Raw genomic sequence first — 19,011 nt, 5'->3', positions numbered from 1 at the left:
GTGTACTCCCTCAGGCCATTGCTCCCTAGGGATCAGTGCAGTGGAAAGGTGGTTTGAAGAATCAGGCCAGAAGTTTCTGTCACTAGATTAGGCAGTATGGTGGCTGGCTGTGTGGCAATTACATTGAACTTGCAGGCAATTGTGGATATAGGTGTCCACTGTGAGATTCAGTGTGGAAGTTATCATGGCCTAGTGATTGTTCTAATTGATGGGTGTTTGACCTGTTTTCCCTCACTGGCAGCAGGGTATGCAAAACTGTAAATTTGCTGATCACTCTGCTGTCTAGGCACATTGAAGCTTCTTGGAAACAGTGTTCTCAATGTCTCATCTGTCTATCTTCCTTGAGTGATAGTTTCATAGGAGAACTGGATACAGTTCTTTGGAATAGTATCTTTGGCATATGCTTCCTACCTCCATGCTCTCTGGACTTAAGATTTCCCTCCTGGCAGGAAGTAAGATCAGCTCACTCCTACCAAGAGGCGAGAAACAGGGTGATTACCATTGCCAATTATACCTCTTGTTGCTGGAATACCTGGCCTAAACATAAATAACATAATTAGTAATTAGTTGAGCGAACACCTAGATGTTCAGGGATTTCGGCCGAACTTTAAAAAAAAGTTCGGGTTTGGGACCCGAACTTGATCCGAACTTGGACCCGAACCCCATTGAAGTCAATGGGGACCAGAACTTCACTTTATTATTTTCCGTTATAACATGGTTATAACAGAAAATAATAGCATTAGCTTTTTCAGATCTGAGTTTTCACGATCGTGGCAGCGGAGCGGCAGTTCCGATCGGAGTCCCAGTTTAATCGCTGGGGCTCCGATCGGTTACCATGGCAGCCAGTACGCTACTGCAGTCCTGGCTGCCATGGTTACTTAGCACTTTTAGCAGCATTATACTTGCGTGCACTGTCTGTGGCCGGCCGGCGCTCCTCCTACTAGTAAATGACAGGTCTGTGCTATAAGCAATGCACTTACCAGTAGGAGGAGCGCAGTTTTTAGCAGTATAATGCTGCTAAAAATGCTAAGTAACTATGGCAGCCAGGACTGCAGTAGCGTCCTGGCTGCCATGGTAACCGATCAGAGCCCCAGCGATTAAACTGGGACTCCGATCGGAACTGCCGCTCCGCTGCCCCCAATGATGGGGGGGGTTTGTTGTTAACCAATGATTTTAATTGGGGGGCGGGGGGAGGCCGCACTGGACACAAATGATTTCAATAGGGGTTGGGGGGGGCCGCACTAGCCACATATGATTTTAATTAGGGGTGGGGGGGGAGAGGCCGCACTGAACACCAATGATTTTAAAAGGGGGGGCGTACTAACCACCAATGATTTTAATAGGGTGGGGGGGCCGCACTGGCCACCAATGATTTTAATACTGGGGAGGGAGGGAGGGAGGGGGGGCCACACTGGCCACCAATGATTTTAATACTGAGGAGGGAGGGGGGTCTGGCCCCCTGCTGCCTGGCAGCACCCGATCTCTTACAGGGGGCTGAGATCCTCACAGTTAACATCTGGCAGGAGATCCCTCAGTTAGAGTATGCCCCAAAGGAATCCAGTGTCTTTCCTCTCATCACTGCTCTCATCATTCCTCTCATCACTGTTGGTACTGCACGCTGGACCAAGGAGGTGCAGTACCAACTACTACACCCATCAGGCCACCACAGTCACATATTGCCCCTGTGGCCAAGTCACTGCACAACTCTCATTAGGCCCAGATCACAGTATTGAGGAGCTGATACTCTCTCTGCACGCCATTCCTAACTGAAATGATGATGTACAGAGAAGGTATCACCATCCTACAAGCCCCCCTTGTGCTACGATTGGTTGATATAATAAACTACTTTTGCCATTCGCAGACATGTGATATTAGATCATTTTCCTCTATAATTAATTGATCAATGCTAATATTTTTGACTCATTTGTTCGATTTGGTCATGTTTATCTATTTTAAGGGATGTAGTTTACTGTCACATTTATGTAGAAATATATGCAATGGCACACTAATTTAAGGATTCCCCACCTTGCAATTTACAAAATCTATCCTATGGCAAGACTGTATGTAGCTAAGCCACGCCAAATGGCAGTGGCTGCCACGGGTACATGTGTTTTGAACATGTGCAACCCAGCCATGACACCTGGCTATACCCTAATTTATATTTCTGCTTGTTACACTCTGATCTTCATAAACGACCACAAACCAGACACTTGCCACTAATTCCATGCAGGCCAACATTCACAATTTATAACATCTGTATAACAAATTATTATACATAAAGGAATCTGAAAACTATCAAAAAAAACTTTTTGTACTTTAAGCATGTAGCAACGCTAGATGTGTCATACAGTGCAGCACTTCTCCGGGATACCTCTTCCTTCCTCTCTTCATTCTCTTGTCTATTTAAGGACTCTATTTCAGTCAACCAAACCAGTTTCTTTCTTTGTTTTACTCTCCTACACAAAAAGAGCTTCTAATGCAACATAGGAAACTGCTGGTTTCGCGTTATGTTATCTTAAATATTTTAAAAGTTAAAGAGCTACACCTATCTGGGACATTTATAGATATATGCTATAAATGTCTGATAGGTGGAGGTCGAACCACAGAGACCTGCGCCTAGCGAGGCCTGGGTCCAAAATGAATGGAGAGCAAGCAACACATGCACAACCACCCTCCATTCACAGCTTTGTGATTTCCAGTGCTGGCACTACTACTTCAGGTTGGCTGTTTTATTTTGTGTCCCAAAGTAGAATGGAGGAGTGGAACTTTTTAAAAATAGTATGGTTCGCTTTCTTGGCTCTTTTTGGAAGTCCCAAAGCAGTGGATGGAGAGCACACTTCACAAGTGGAGCATGCTGTCTGTTCATGGCGGGGCCCTGTTCTTGAGATAGGAGCGGGTCCCAGAGATGACCCCTTTAAGAAATAATATATAATGGGGGTGGCTAAGGTGCCCACATACATACAAAAAAAGGTTAAGATCCTAGACAATGATATAAAACAAACTAAAGGGGTTGTGAAGCCTGTTTGTATAGATGACCTATTCTCAATATCTGATCGGCAGGAGACAGACACTCTGCACCCCCGCCGATCACCTGTTTGAAGAGGAGGTGGTGCTCCATGTGAACACTGCTTCCTCTTCATACCACTGCCTGTCGACTCAAAAGTGAGTGTAATTACAATTCTTGCTCCATTCACTTGAATGGCGCCAGTACTTTTAATTACACTATGGCACCACTACAGAGAAGATGACACATAGTGTAAGATAGAGGAAGCAGTGCAGATCAGATATTGATGGCCAATCCTGATTATAGGTCATCAATATAAACAGGCAGCACATGTTTTTGAAAGCTGATATTATTCCATTATAACTCTCTCTGCCTTTTTCTGTGTCTTGGGTGTCTTGGGTTTCTGGTCATAACTATATAGACAATAGACAAACAATGGATTGCTAATATAGTATGCCTGGAAACACTTCTCAAACTTCTCTCAAGGTTGCTTAGCTGGAAAAGGGCATGACTTGTGAAAGATGTGAAAATGTACATAAAAATTGCACCAAGGCATTAAGTAAGCCAACAAATGGTTCACAAAAGAGTCCACCTACTGTATGCACCAAACTTATCATCCAGCATGAGCCACTGTGACTGAACTTCGGGAATCTTCACTAGAGATGGCCTTGCGGTTCGCCCGGCGGTCGTTTCACGTCGAACTTTGCGTCTTCGCGATTCGCTGAACATGCGAACATATGGAGAGATTCACGCTCGCCATATTCTTTTACATTGTGAAGAACTTTGACCCATGACACATCCATCAGGTGGTACAGGACAGCCAATTGAGAAATTTCAGCACATGGACATACCCTCTACCTTATAAATAAACCTGATCTGGCCGCCATTTTACATTCAGTGCTTTGCCAGTGTAGGGAGAGGTTGCTGTGTGGAGCAGGGACAGGCTGTTAGTGACACCAAAGGCTAGCTAATAGGGCCACAAAAGTCATTGTAAGGACTAGTATAGGTGTGCTATCTATATGTGTGATACACAGAGGGGTGCAATATACTTATAATATACTTTTATAATGAGTCAAAAACACACAGATCTATATAGTGATCACCTGGAAGTCAGGGGCCTATGGGCTAGGGGTTTACTAGGGCCATTTTTTTTATAGGGTAAGGTTCTAGACGGGGTCGCTCTTATCAGGGCGGGTGGTCTGTGGTTAGGCTATCAGGGCCAGAATGGTACCCCCCTGTAGGGCAATATCATGGACAGTTCTTTGCCCACCCTGTCCTTCAATACCACATCATCATCTAGCCCAGGGTTGGATGTTTATTGCTTTCCCTCCTGGATTCATCGATGTGCACTGGAACCCCCCGGATTGTGGTATGACATATGGTTTCTGATTTGGTGCCGCCGAGCACATGATTTAGTGCCACCGAGCACCTGTTATTGCCTACCACATCTATGCTTTTTGCTTAATTTTAATAATTTAATTTATTTTCATTTTGAAGGATATCTTTTCCATTCACACGTCCGCAAAATGGGTCCGCATCCGTTCCGCAACCCATTCATTTTCAATGGGGCCGGAATGTGCTGTCTGCATCCGCATTTGCGGATCTACACTTCCGCATCTGTGCTTCCGTTTCCGAAAAAAATTGAACATGTCCTATTCTTGTCCGCAATTGCAGACAAGATTAGGCATTTTCTATTATAGTGCCGGCGATGTGCGGTCCACAAATTGCGTAAAGCACATTGCCGGTGTCCGTGTTTTGCGGATCCGCAAGACATTTACGGACGTGTGAATGGACCCTCATAGTAAAATTATTAAAGGTTACGTTTTATCTTCATGTATATTCTAATGACTTGCCTTCCTTGTACAATGTTATAATATACTCTCTCTGTTAGAAAGTATATTATAATGCATTTGTATTGTGCGGCAGTTGTGTGCGGTTCTGCTGCGATACTGCAGGTATATAGAGGGACAAGCGTTATTAGAACAAATAATTTCTACTGTTGTGATATACCAGTCGTCCCCCCAAAAAACTGATTGAAGCGGGGTGTTATATACCAATATACTTTCTTTATAGTGCATTTGCGCATGCGCGTACACAAAAATTATATTGCCGATATTTTGCATTGAAAAAAAATATATATGGGGATCGCAAACTCGAATATTACATCTGGTATGTCGCTGTCCATGTTGTGGGACTATTTGTGCACTTCTAGTCATTATTTCTTGGCTGCAAATATGAGCTGAAGGTTTTCCAGGTTCACCTGCCATTAAAATGAATGGGACCCGCCGCGAACTTGCAGTTCGCGAACATTTGATCGCGTTTGCTCGATCGCGTTCGCGAACCCTCCTGTCAGATGATCATCCATCATTAATCTTCACACCATTTAACCCCTTAGTGACCAGCCTGTTTTGGGCCTTGCTGACCAAGCAAGTTTTATTTTTCTATCAATGTGTTTCTTGGGGAATATTTATAGTTTTTAATGGCACCATTTTGGAGACACATAACCTAACCTATTCGAACAGCTATGTAAAGACATGAAAATTGTTATCAACTGAAAGTCCCCATCCAACTTGACAGAGCTTGAGAGGATCTGTAGAGAATAATGGCAGAAAATCCCCAAATCCAGGTATGCAAACTTGGGCATCACACCCAAGAAGATTGGAGGCTATAATGGCTGCCAAAGATGCCTCAACTATTATAAGGCTAAGTACCTTCACACTAGGTACTATAATCTGGCAGGCTGTTCCAGCATACAAGCGGAGGATTGGCCAGACACAAACTGCTGCATGCATCGGTTTGTGTCCGGCAGGTTCTCCGCTTACTAGCCATATGCTGACGGAATCTGGTGAATTCCAGCAGGCTGTTCTCTGCAGAAACAGCTTTCCAGACTTCACACAGCTGGTGTGAAACTAGCCTAAGTGCTAAGTAGAATACTTATGTCAGTGCAATATTTTAATTTTTCCTTTGAAATAAATAACCAAAGATTTCTTTGCATTTGCATATTCTGCAGATTTCACTTTGTAATTATGTAGTGCAGAGTGACAGGAAAAAAATGTATTTTTTATTTTAGCACAAGGCCGCAACATGAAACATGAAAAAAATGAAAGGGTATAAAGACTTGCCAAATGCCCTGTTTAATTGTTTAGAATCCAATCTAAAACAGGAATTGTAAATAGTAAGATACTATCAAGGATGGACACCAGGGGAGGGAGAGAAGACAGAGTTTGTGTGATCTCTCCTCTTGTTCTTTTATTTTCATCATTACTGCATTGATGTTATGCACTCCACCACTGTTATTTGGGGTTAAAATTAATTTTGGAGGTTTAGGGTATAACAGCACATTTTGAGTGTGATAAATGTTGCCTGTTTTGCAGTTCAAGGTCATTATCTTAGACTGATGCAGGGAAGGGAGGCTGGTCAGCAGTGCACACCAACTACTGGCATATTGTAATCTGATTCTTAGCACTGCATCAGAGGAAACCAAAGTGCAGTGATAGCTAGTTTCCAGCAGGTCAAAGGCACAGCTCATTTGAGGACAGACTAGAGCCAAGGACTGTGCTGTTGAAGCGTGTGTGCCCAGGGGAAGGAAGAACAGGGTTGGGATAGACCCCAGAGACACTTCCCTTGGTGGGGAGATCTCTGGTAGTAAACCAGGGCAATCATTGGACCATGCATCTCCAACTGTATTTTAAGAGAGGGCTACCTTGAAATGCATTATTTCTTTGAACAATAAAGGAACTTCTGGATCACTTTCAGCCAATGCTTGTGCCTTCTTCTGTTTAACTGGAAGTCGTGACCAGCCTCAATCCTTGTATCATTTATTTAGTGTCCAGAACTCTTCTGAGACAGAATAAGACATGTCAGTGGCACCTGGCACTGTATTTTAATATATTTTCAGCATGCCATTACACTGAGGACGTGGTCAATTTAAATGTGTTGGCACATATACATCCACAAAAATGTGCTGTCAGTAATTTGTTTGCTCAGTTCATATGTAGTGGTGTATGTATAGTCAAACTAATTTAATCAGTTTCTATGAGGAGGTAAGTTCTAGACTTGACCGTGGCGAATCAATGGATGTCGTATATCTTGACTTCTGCATTGCATTTGATACTGTACCACATAAAAGGATATTATATAAAATAAGAATGCTCGGACTGGGAGAAAATGTTTGTATGGCTCAGTGATAGAAAACAGAGGGTGGTTATTAATGGTACACACTCAGATTGGGTCACTGTCACTAGTGGAGTACCTCAGGGGTCAGTATTGGGCCCTATTCTCTAATATATTTATTAATGATCTTGTAGAAGGCTTGCACAGTAAAATATAAATTTTTGCAGATGACACTAAACTGTAAAGTAATTAACACTGAAGAGGACAGTATACGGCTGTAGATGGATCTGGATAGATTAGAGGCTTGGGCAGATAAGTGGCAGATGAACACTGACAAATGTAAGGTTATGCACATAGGAAGGAATAATGCAAGTCACCCGTACATACAGTGGCGTACACACAATCCATGGGGCCCCTGTGCGAAACTGATCCAAGGGCCCCCCCAGTGTCCCCGCCCACGCACAGCCCTACCTATATATCGCGCCCATACCTCTTACATCCAGTGACGTCTCCTTTGATGTAGATGTTCTCTTTCTTCATCTTCTCCATTCAGACCGGACCACCATGATGATTTCTTTCAGCCATCTCTCATCTCTGCAGAGTTTGACAGACAGACATCTTAATTTCCTACCCCTATCAGGCTGGCAGGGCAGGGGAACTTCAGTTCTTCTTCTGTTCTTCCGATCGGCGCCTCGGCGGTCCTCTTCTCGAATCTGACGTCCTCTCTGAATTCCCGCGAGACCTGCACAGGAGTTCACACAGGTTTCGCGGGAGTTCACGGGCCCGGCGCCGGCCGCAGGGAGGAAGGAGGAGGGAGGAAGGAGGAGGGAAGGAGGTGGGCCGAGGGGGCGGGCGGGCCCGGGGGGGGGGGGCAACTTAAATGTGATGTGAATGTATGTGATTGAATATGTGAATCGGACGGATGGATGCCAGACGCAGCTGCAGCAGGGGCCAGGTGCCGGGCCCGGTCGCAAGTGTGACCCCTGCGACCCCTGCGACCCCTATATGTACGCCACTGCGTACATACTAAATGGTAAAACACTGGGTAACACTCACATGGAAAAGGACCTAGGAATTTTAGTGAACAGCAAACTAAGCTGTAAAAACCAGTGTCATGCAGCTGCTGCCAAGGCCAAAAAGATAATCAGTTGCATCAAAAGGAGCATAGATGCCCGTGATGAGAACATAGTCCTACCACTTTACAAATCACTTGTCAGACCACACATGGAGTGCTGTATACAGTTCTGGGCTCCTGTGAGCAAGGCAGACGTAGCAGAGCTAGAGAGAGTTCAGAGGAGGGCAACTAAAGAAATTACTGGAATGGGGCAACTCCAGTACCCTGAAAGATTATCAAAATTAGGGTTATTCACTTTAGAAAAAAGACGACTGAGGGAAGATCTAGTTACAATGTATAAATATATCAGGCGTCAGTACAGAGATCTCTCCCATCATATATTTATCCCCAGGACTGTGACTGTGACAAAGGGACATCCTCTGCGTCTGGAGGAAAGAAGGTTTGTACACAAACATGGAAGAGGATTCTTTACAGTAAGAGCAGTGAGACTATGGAACTCTCTGCCTGAGGAGAGGGTGATGGTGAGTTCACTAAAATAGTTCAAGAGGGACCTGGATGTATTTCTGGAGTGTAACAATATTACAAGCTATAGCTACTAGAGATGGGTCACTGATCCAGGGAGTTATTCTGATTGCCTGATTGGAGTCGAGAAGGATCTTTTTTTTCCCCTTAAGTGGGGAAAATTTGCTTCTACCTCAGTTATTATTATTTTTTTGCCTTACTCTGGATCAATAGAGAATGTATAGGAGGGATACTCAAATATCAAGGAGCCTCGGACCGCAAATACATATGTGGTGAATAGTTTAATAAACACTAATAAAACAAGTTATCATAAAATAACATCACATAAATTGACTATAAAACTGGCAGATAGCTGATAAAACAATAAAAATGTATGTTAGCATATACACTGGGTCAGTATCGCTGTACGTGTCCATACGAGACCTAGGTGGAAAAATAATTGTGGAAATGACAGACACTATGAGCTAATGTCCCATATGGAGGTGAACGACCATAGACCGAGAACTGCCGTTGGAGGGTGTATCTCTTGATTGATAAGTGGCTGTTAGAATAAATGTCCGCATTTCATATGTCCGATATGTATAAGGGATAGCTATATGCTTAGCCACCGGATCACAAGCCAGTGACAGAATCCCTTTACACACTTCCGGTTGAGGGTCTTACCACTGGGTAGTACTGGGTTGCCGAATGTCTCCTCTTTCCTACACCGCTGGACCTGCTACTGGTGTCCCGTGTTGTCTCGCGGCATCAACATGGCGTCCCACGTGACTGGAAGTCTACGTGAATGGGGAGTTGTACGTGGCAAGGTATGTGTCTCTTAGTTCCACATCTCCAGGTGAAAAGTCCAATAAGACGAGTGGCTGATAAATAAGATAAGAGTGGCTGATAAATCATAAGAAAAGCCACTTATGGCAAAGTCCATATAGATGTATTGCTTGCTACTCCATCCAAATATACCATACTCGTTTCGGGGTACCTCCCCTTCTTCAGCGGTGGTATTCAGCAAGCAAAATATGCAACCTTTATATACTCAGATTTGAATGGAGTGATGGGAGAATAATCCATCTCGAATTGTGGTACGGAGTAGTGGCAATGGAATAAAAAACGCATATGTGTTTTCAGTGCGTTTTTATATAAAATCCCAGCAATCTGAATGTGCAATTTAAAGGATCAAGATCCAACTAATAAAAACGTATAAAAACTTATAAAACCGCTTGAGTCAGCATGACAAAGACATATAAGCATAAATTAATAACAAGTTAGCACAACTGAATGCAGTATCACTGTTGAGAGGTCTGCTGCTCATTGGCCCTAGGGGATGGAAGTGTTGGAATGGGGAGGGCAGTCCTGCTCATTGGCCCTTCATTCCAACACTTCTATCCCCTATAGTGATGCACACTCTTGGCATTCTCTTGATGAGCTTCAAGAGGTAGTCATCTGAAATGGTTTTCACTTCACAGGTGTGCCCTGTCAGGTTTAATAAGTGGGATTTCTTGCCTTATAAATGGGGTTGGGACCATCAGTTGCGTTGTGGAGAAGTCAGGTGGATACACAGCTGATAGTCCTACTGAATAGACTGTTAGAATTTGTATTATGGCAAGAAAAAAGCAGCTAAGTAAAGAAAAACGAGTAGCCATCACTACTTTAAGAAATGAAGGTCAGTCAGTCCAAAAAATTGGGAAAACTTTGAAAGTGCAGTCACAAAAACCATCAAGCGCTACAAAGAAACTGGCTCACATGCAGACTGCCCCAGGAAAGGAAGACCAAGAGTCACATCTGCTGCGGAGGATAAGTTCATCCGAGTCACCAGCTTCTGAAATCGCAGGTTAACAGCAGCTCAGATTAGAGACCAGGTCAATGCCACACAGAGTTCTAGCAGCAGACACATCTCTAGAACAACTGTTAAGAGGAGACTGTGTGAATCAGGCCTTCATGGTAGAATATCTGCTAGGAAACCACTGCTAAGGACAGGCAACAAGCAGAAGAGACTTGTTTGGGCTAAAGAACACAAGGAATGGACGGTAGACCAGTGGAAATCCTGTGCTTTGGTCTGATGAGTCCAAATTTGAGATCCAACCACCGTGTCTTTGTGCGACACAGAAAAGGTGAACGGATGGACTCTACATGCCTGGTTCCCACCGTGAAGCAAGGAGGTGTGATGGTGTGGGGGTGCTTTGCTGGTGACACTGTTGGGGATTTATTCAAAATTGAAGGCATACTGAACCAGCATGGCTACCACAACATCTTGCAGCGGCATGCTATTCCATCCGGTTTGCGTTTAGTTGGACCATCATTTATTTTTCAACAGGACAATGACCCCAAACACACCTCCAGGCTATGTAAGGGCTATTTGACCATGAAGGAGAGTGATGGGGTGCTGCGCCAGATGACCTGGTCTCCACAGTCATCGGACCTGAACCCAATCGAGATGGTTTGGGGTGAGCTGGACCGCAGAGTGAAGGCAAAAGGGCCAACAAGTGCTAAACATCTCTGGGAACTCCTTCAAGACTGTTGGAAGACCATTTCAGGTGACTACCTCTTGAAGCTCATCAAGAGAATGCCAAGAGTGTGTAAAGCAGTAATCAAAGCAAAAGGTGGCTACTTTGAAGAACCTAAAATATGACATATTTTCAGTTGTTTCACACTTTTTTGTTATGTATATAATTCCACATGTGTTAATTCATAGTTTTGATGCCTTCAGTGTGAATCTACAATTTTCATAGTCATGAAAATAAAGAAACCTCTTTGAATGAGAAGTTGTGTCCAAACTTTTGGTCTGTACTGTATATTCGTGATCAAAATTCGAAATTCGAATATTCGTGATCAACACTAATCCACTAGGGCCAATGAGCAGCAGACCTCTGAACAGTGATACTGCATTCAGTTGTGCTAACTTGTTATTAATTTATGTTTTATATGTCTTTGTCATGCTGACTCAAGCGGCTTTATACGTTTTTTATAAATTTTTATTATGTGGATCTTGATCCTTTAAATTGCACATTCAGATTGCTGTGATTTTATATATAAACGCACTGAAAATGCATATGCGTTTTTTATTCCATTGCCACTACTCTGTACCACAATTTGAGATGGATTATTCTCCCATCATTCCATTTAAATCTGAGTATATAAAGGTTGCATTTATTGCTTGCTAAATACCGCCACAGAAGAAGGGGAGGTACCCCGAAACGAGTATGGTATATTTGGACGGAGTAGCAAGCAATGCATCTATATGGACTTTGCCATAAGTGGCTTTTCTTATGATTTATCAGCCACTCATACATATCCAGGATTACTGAACTACGTCTTATTGGACTTTTCACCTGGAGATGCGGAACTAAGAGACGCATACCTTGACACGTAGTACAACTCCCCGATCACGTAGACTTCCAGTCACGTGCAACCGCCACTAAGTCACGTGGGATGCCACGTTGATGCCGCAAGACTACACAGGACACCAGTAGCAGGTCCGGCAGTGTAGGAAAGAGAGGAGACATTCGGCAACCCAGTACTACCCAGTGGTAAGACCCCCAACCGGAAGTGTGTAAAGGGATTCTGTCACTTGCTTGTGATCCGGTGGCTAAGCATATAGCTATTCCGTATACATATCGGACATATGAAATGCGGACACACTCCTATATGTATTCTACTAACCACTTATCAATCAAGAGATACGCCCTCCAACGGCATGTCTCTGTCTATGGTCGTTCACCTCCATATGGGACATTAGCTCATAGTGTCTGTCGATTTAACAATTATTTTTCCATCTAGGTTTTATACGGACACATACGGCGATACAGACCCAGTATATATATGCTAACATACATTTTGATTGTTTTATCAGCTATCTGCCAGTTTTATAGTCAATTTATGTGATGTTATATGTCATTTAATGATACCTTGTTTCATTAGTGTTTATTAAACTATTCACCACATGTATTTGCGGTCAGAGGCTCCTTGATATTTGAGTGCCCCTCTTATACATTCTCTATTGTTTCTCGTGGCTCTAGGTTATCCTTGAGAAGAGCACCTTTCCATACGGATTTCCCAGATGAGCCATCATTATTTTAAGTATTCCTCTGGATCAACTTGCAGGCCAAACTGGATGGACAAATGTCTTTTTTCGGCCTTATATACAGGTCCTTCTAAAAAAAATAGCATATTGTGATAAAGTTCATTATTTTCTGTAATGTACTGATAAACATTAGACTTTCATATATTTTAGATTCATTACACAAGCCTTTTATTGTTTTAATATTGATGATTTTGGCATACAGCTCATGAAAACCTAAATTTCCTATCTCAAAAAATTAGCATATTTCATCCGACCAATAAAAGAAAAGTGTTTTTAATACAAAAAAAGTCAACCTTCAAATAATTATGTTCAGTTATGCACTCAATACTTGGTCGGGAATCCTTTTGCAGAAATGACTGCTTCAATGCGGCGTGGCATGGAGGCAATCAGCCTGTGGCACTGCTGAGGTGTTATGGAGGCCCAGGATGCTTCGATAGCGGCCTTAAGCTCATCCAGAGTGTTGTGTCTTGCGTCTCTCAACTTTCTCTTCCCAATATCCCACAGATTCTCTATGGAGTTCAGGTCAGGAGAGTTGGCAGGCCAATTGAGCACAGTAATACCATGGTCAGTAAACCATTTACCAGTGGTTTTGGCACTGTGAGCAGGTGCCAGGTCGTGCTGAAAAATGAAATCTTCATCTCCATAAAGCTTTTCAACAGATGGAAGCATGAAGTGCTCCAAAATCTCCTGATAGCTAGCTGCCCTTGATAAAACGCAGTGGACCAATACCAGCAGCTGACATGGCACCCCAGACCATCACTGACTGTGGGTACTTGACACTGGACTTCAGGCATTTTGGCATTTCCCTCTCCCTAGTCTTCCTCCAGACTCTGGCACCTTGATTTCCGAATGACATGCAAAATTTGCTTTCATCCGAAAAAAGTACTTTGGACCACTGAGCAACAGTCCAGTGCTGCTTCTCTGTAGCCCAGGTCAGGCGCTTCTGCCGCTGTTTCTGGTTCAAAAGTGGCTTGACCTGGGGAATGCAGCACCTGTAGCCCATTTCCTGCACACGCCTGTACACGGTGGCTCTGGATGTTTCTACTCCAGACTCAGTCCACTGCTTCCGCAGGTCCCCAAGGTCTGGAATCGGTCCTCCTCCACAATCTTCCTTCTCGTTCTGCAGCGTTTTCTGCCACACTTTTTCCTTCCCACAGACTTCCCACTGAGGTGCCTTGATACAGCACTCTGGGAACAGCCTATTCGTTCAGAAATTTCTTTCTGTGTCTTACCCTCTTGCTTGAGGGTGTCAATGATGGCCTTCTGGACAGCAGTCAGGTCGGCAGTCTTACCCATGATTGTGGGTTTGAGTAATGAACCAGGCTGGGAGTTTTTAAAAGCCTCAGGAATCTTTTGCAGGTGTTTAGAGTTAATTAGTTGATTCAGATGATTAGGTTAATAGCTCGTTTAGAGAACCTTTTCATGATATGCTAATTTTTTTAGATAGGAATTTGGGGTTTTCATGAGCTGTATGCCAAAATCATCAATATTAAAACAATAAATGGCTTGAACTACTTCAGTTGGTGTGTAATGAATCTAAAATATATGAAAGTCTAATGTTTATCAGTACATTACAGAAAATAATGAACTTTATCACAATATGCTAATTTTTTTAGAAGGATCAGTACTATGTCACTATGTTACTATGTATAGTAAAAGATTCTGAACATCCAGTCTATTTTTAAATATTTGTACGACAATGCATTTTTCAGAAGTTACTTTCATGCTTCATAAAGGACAATGTTAAAAAAAAAAAATCTGAAAACTGCAGTTTTAAAAGGGAAAAAGGTGTGGAGAATGCACTCCAGTAAACTAAGGTATGACTGATTTGCAGTTCCAGTTTTACTATTGTCCTCTGCGAAAGTTTTTTTGCTATTTTGAACTTTTTACTCACAGTTCAAATAGGTTTCCAAGCAAGATCTTATAAAAGTACATTACATTGATGGAAAGGATACAAAAATGTAGTCATCCATGTATCTTTTTTTGAGGTTCTCCACTATAGCATCCTCTGTGATTTTGGAAAGGAGCACCATATCATCAACTCCACTTTGCTTGACATTTTGGCTCTGCCAATGATACCTTTCTTTGCTTCCCTACAAAAGTGAGAAAACATGTAAGGATAGATTTAAGTACAGTGAGTTTTTTTTTATATTCTTAAAGTCCTTTTCAGAGACCTGCAATATATCTACCCCAGACCACCTCATTTCATGTACCTTACTATCATATGTTGAGAGTCAGTTATTTCCAAGAGTCTAAAATGGCAAATATAACGGCTTATCATCAGGGGAACCTTTCTACTAAAATAAAATGATTGTTCAAAATGGACAAACCCTGTATGTTTTCCTTGTATATAAACTAATGTTGAAGAAAGCAAGTGTTTTTTTCTGACATGGTCCCAAACACTGGTAATTTTTTTTTTTTTCTTAAAGGGCATCTGTCAGAAGATTTGTACCTATGAAACTGGCTGACCTTTTGCATGTGCACTTTGCAGCTGAAGGCATCTGTGCTTCTTTGAGTTTTGTGAGTAGCTCCATGCAAAGCTTAATTTTAGTTATTTTTTTGTTTGTTTTAAATGGAGTTGTGCTTGAAGATATTGCCAAAGCAGTTTGATTATGTAGAACTGAGTAAATGGGTTACTACCTATATGTAACGTTACATGTATCCTCATCAAACTTCTGTTCTCTTTCATGTACCACAAGTTATTTTAGTCATTAATTGTGCAAAGGAAAAAAGCTGCAAAGTAGAATGCTTTCAAAATCATAGGTGTTATTTTATTTAAAAGGGGGTGTGATAAGGGCAGCAAAGGGGTGTGGCCAACCACAGTGATAACTTTATCTTCATTTACCATTTCACCAGTTTTATGGCGCAAATGAATCCAGAAACCTACAGCAGCTCTGAGTTGTCTTCGATTTCTGCTTAGGCTCATGGACTGCAGGGGGTTGCTCCTAATTTATGAAGAGGCCTGCTCCTCATGATAAATTAGATGCAGTGGCGTGCCCGGGGGGGGGGGGGGGGGGCTGACGCCCACATACTGCAGCGGGGCACGGGAGCAGAGCGCATAGTTCCCTGCCCCGCCAACGATCACTGCCATAGGCTTCAGGCCTAGTTGAGCCCTATACGGTAGTGAAATCCCAGAGCAGGTGCACATGATGACGCACCTGTGCCAGGACTCAGCAGCACTGTGCAGGGACTCTGCGAGCAAGTGCAGGTGAGTATTTAGCTTTTATTTTGTATTTTATGTTGGAGGAAAATATGGTGGCATACTGTGTGGTGGCAAATTATTATGGGAGGGATTACTATGTGGGGGCAATAATTTTAGGAGGGATTACTATGTGGGGGGCAAATTACTATATGGACATTGTGGGGGAAATTACTGTGTAGGGGCAGTGTGGGGGAAACTACTGTGTGGGTGACACTACTGTATGTGGCCAGTGTGGGGGGAAACTGTGTGGGGGACACTACTGTATGGGGGCAGTGTGAGAAAAATTACAGCAAGGGGGCAGTGTAAGGGAAACTACTGTATGGGGGCAGTGTGGGGGAAATTACTTTGTGGGGGCAGTCTGGGGTAAACTACTGCATGGGGGCAGTGTGGGGGAAACTACTGTGTGGGGCAGTGTGGGGGAAACTACAGTATGGGGGCAGTGTTGGGGAAACTACAGTGCGGGGGCAGTGTGGGGTAAACTACTGTGTGGGGGGCATTGTGGGGGAAATTACTGTGTAGGGGCAGTGTGGGGGAACCTACTGTGTGGGGGACACTACTGTATGTGGGCAGTGTGAAGGAAACTACTGTGTGGGGGCAATGTGGGAGAAACTACAGTATGGAGGCAGTGTGGGGGAAACTACTGTGTGGGGGACGCTACTGTATGGGGGCAGTGTGGGGGAAACTACAGTATGGGGCAGTGTGGGGGAAACTACAGTATGGGGCAGTGTGGGGGAAACTACAGTATGGGGCAGTGTGGGGGAAACTACAGTATGGGGCAGTGTGAGGGAAACTACTGTGTGGGGCAGTGTGGGGGAAACTACAATATGGGGGCAGTGTGGGTGAAACAACTGTAAGGGGGCAGTGTGGGGGAAACTTCTGTGTGGGGGACACTACTGTATGGGGCAGTGTGGGGGAAATTACTGTGGGGGGCAGTGTGAGAAAAATTACTGCAAGGGGGCAGTGTAAGGGAAACTACTGTATGGGGGCAGTGTGGGGGAAATTACTTTGTGGGGGCAGTCTGGGGTAAACTACTGTGTGGGGGCAGTGTGAGGGAAACTACAGTATGCGGGCAGTGTGGGGGAAACTACTGTGTGGGGACAATGTGGGGGAAACTACAGTATGGGGGCAGTGTGGGGGAAACTACAGTATGGGGCAGTGTGGGGGAAACTACTGTGTGGGGGAAACTACAGTATGAGGCAGTGTGAGGGAGACTACTGTGTGGGGGACACTACTGCATGGGGCAATGTGGGGGAAATTGCTGTTGGGGCAGTGTGAGGGAAAACTACTGTATGAGGGCATTGTAAGGGAAACTACTGTATGGGGACAGTGTGGGGGGAAATTCAGTGTGGGGGCAGTGTGGGGTAAACTACTGTGTGGGGGCAGAGTGGGGAAAACTACAGTATGGGGCAGTGGGGGGAAACTACAGTATGGTAGCAGTGTGGGGGAAACTACTGTATTGGGGACATTACTGTGTGGGGGCACTGTGGGGGGAACTACAGTATGGGGGCAGTGTGGGGGAAACTACAGTATGGGGGCAGTGTGAGGGAAACTACTGTGTGGGGGAAACTACAGTATGGGGCAATGTGAGGGAAACTTCTGTGTGGGGGAAGTGTGGGGAAAACGACAGTATGGGGCAGTGTGGGTGAAACTACTGTGTGGGGGACACTACTGTGTGGGGGCAGTGTAGGGGAAACTACTGTATGGGGGCAGTGTGGGGAAACTACTGTATGGGGCAGTGTGAGGGAAACTGCTGTATGGGGGCAGTGTGAGGGAAACTACTGTGTGGGGGTAGTGTGGGGGAAATTGCTATATGGGGGGCCTTGCTATTGGGGAGGCACTGTAGGGGCAATACTATTATTTTTGGGGATACTATACAGGGATTACTGCGTGGAACACAATATAGGGTGTTATTATTACTGGGGGCACTTTAGGGGACATTATAACTGCTGTGGATGCTATAGGAACATTTGGGGTAATTTATCAAACTGGTGTAAAGTAGAACTGGCTTAGTCGCCCATAGCAGCCAATCAGATTCCACCTTTCATATTTGACAGCTCTTTTGGAAATCCAGTTCTACTTACACCAGTTTGATAAATGACCCCAAATATGTCACTATTTTTTCAGCAGTATAGTGCCTGGTGCATTGGGGGCACAACGGGCACAATATTGGGGGTGGCAGCAGAATGACACTGTGGGGACACCAGGATGGGGAGGTTGATGAAAAAACTAAGAAATCGAACAAACTCTGTAGAGACAAGATGCGGCTGAATGAATTTGTCATGGCGGTCTAACAGAGGAGAAGAGGAAAGAGAAGGTCCACATGACAGGTGATGTCCCTGGATGTAAGAGGTATGTGGTCAAGTATTGGGGAGGGTGCAGAGAAAAGACCCGCCCCGGGGGCCAAACACCCTAGGCACGCCACTGATTAGATGCATCCTCCAGCAGCCCAGGGGATATCAAGACCAGAGTAGAAAGCATCGGCCTTGATAAATCTCCCCCTTAGTTTTTTTTCTCTTTATGATAACATTGGACATGAACAGGATTTTCACAGAAATTTCAATAACCATAGCAAAAAAAATAAAAAAAATAGCGTGTGTTATCAAATTGTTATCAAATTGATCACTATCACTTTGGGGGGTACTGTTTAGCTCAACATTGTATTGACTCCTGACTTCAGGCCTTTACAGCAGGGTGGAAATGGGCCATAAATACCCTAGCAACTCTCCCACAAAGCAATCGTGGTGGACAAGTCCATCTGCTCAATAGACACTGCTGTTTTATGTGGTAAATGAAGAATCACTATGGGAAACAATACAGGGCCTTGCCGGTGAGGAGCACGCCTGTGAATACATGATTTTTGATGCTTCCAGATCTAGGAGGAACCACGGCCTGTGGTGACCTGTTCTGCAAGTCTGTTTGATTTTAGGGCTAAATGCACATGATCAGGATTGCGTGCTGATTTTGTGTGGAAAATCGGCACAGTAGGTCATGTACATTGTATTTTCTGAAAATGTTAAATT

At 44.0% G+C, this 19,011-nt stretch overlaps 1 protein-coding gene across 3 annotated transcripts in view; it reads right to left on the bottom strand.

Annotated features, from left to right (window-relative positions):
* The window catches only part of LOC122946477 (unconventional myosin-If-like), a 1,093,167-nt gene that overhangs the window by 978,021 nt on the left and 96,135 nt on the right, over nucleotides 1–19,011 (bottom strand). For 2 of the 3 annotated variants that reach the window (XM_044306152.1, XM_044306170.1), the window contains exon 2: nucleotides 14,745–14,882. The exons of the other annotated variant lie outside the window; for it this stretch is intronic. In XM_044306152.1, coding sequence (XP_044162087.1) covers nucleotides 14,745–14,882 — 138 coding nt within the window. The remainder of the gene's footprint in view (nucleotides 1–14,744; nucleotides 14,883–19,011) is intronic. 3 annotated transcript variants of the gene reach the window in all.

This window comes from Bufo gargarizans, chromosome 1 (genome assembly GCF_014858855.1).
Source record: "Bufo gargarizans isolate SCDJY-AF-19 chromosome 1, ASM1485885v1, whole genome shotgun sequence".
NCBI classification, from domain to species: domain Eukaryota; kingdom Metazoa; phylum Chordata; class Amphibia; order Anura; family Bufonidae; genus Bufo; species Bufo gargarizans.
The sequence above is the reverse complement of the archived record's forward strand: the minus strand, read 5'-3'. Positions and strand labels throughout refer to the sequence as shown.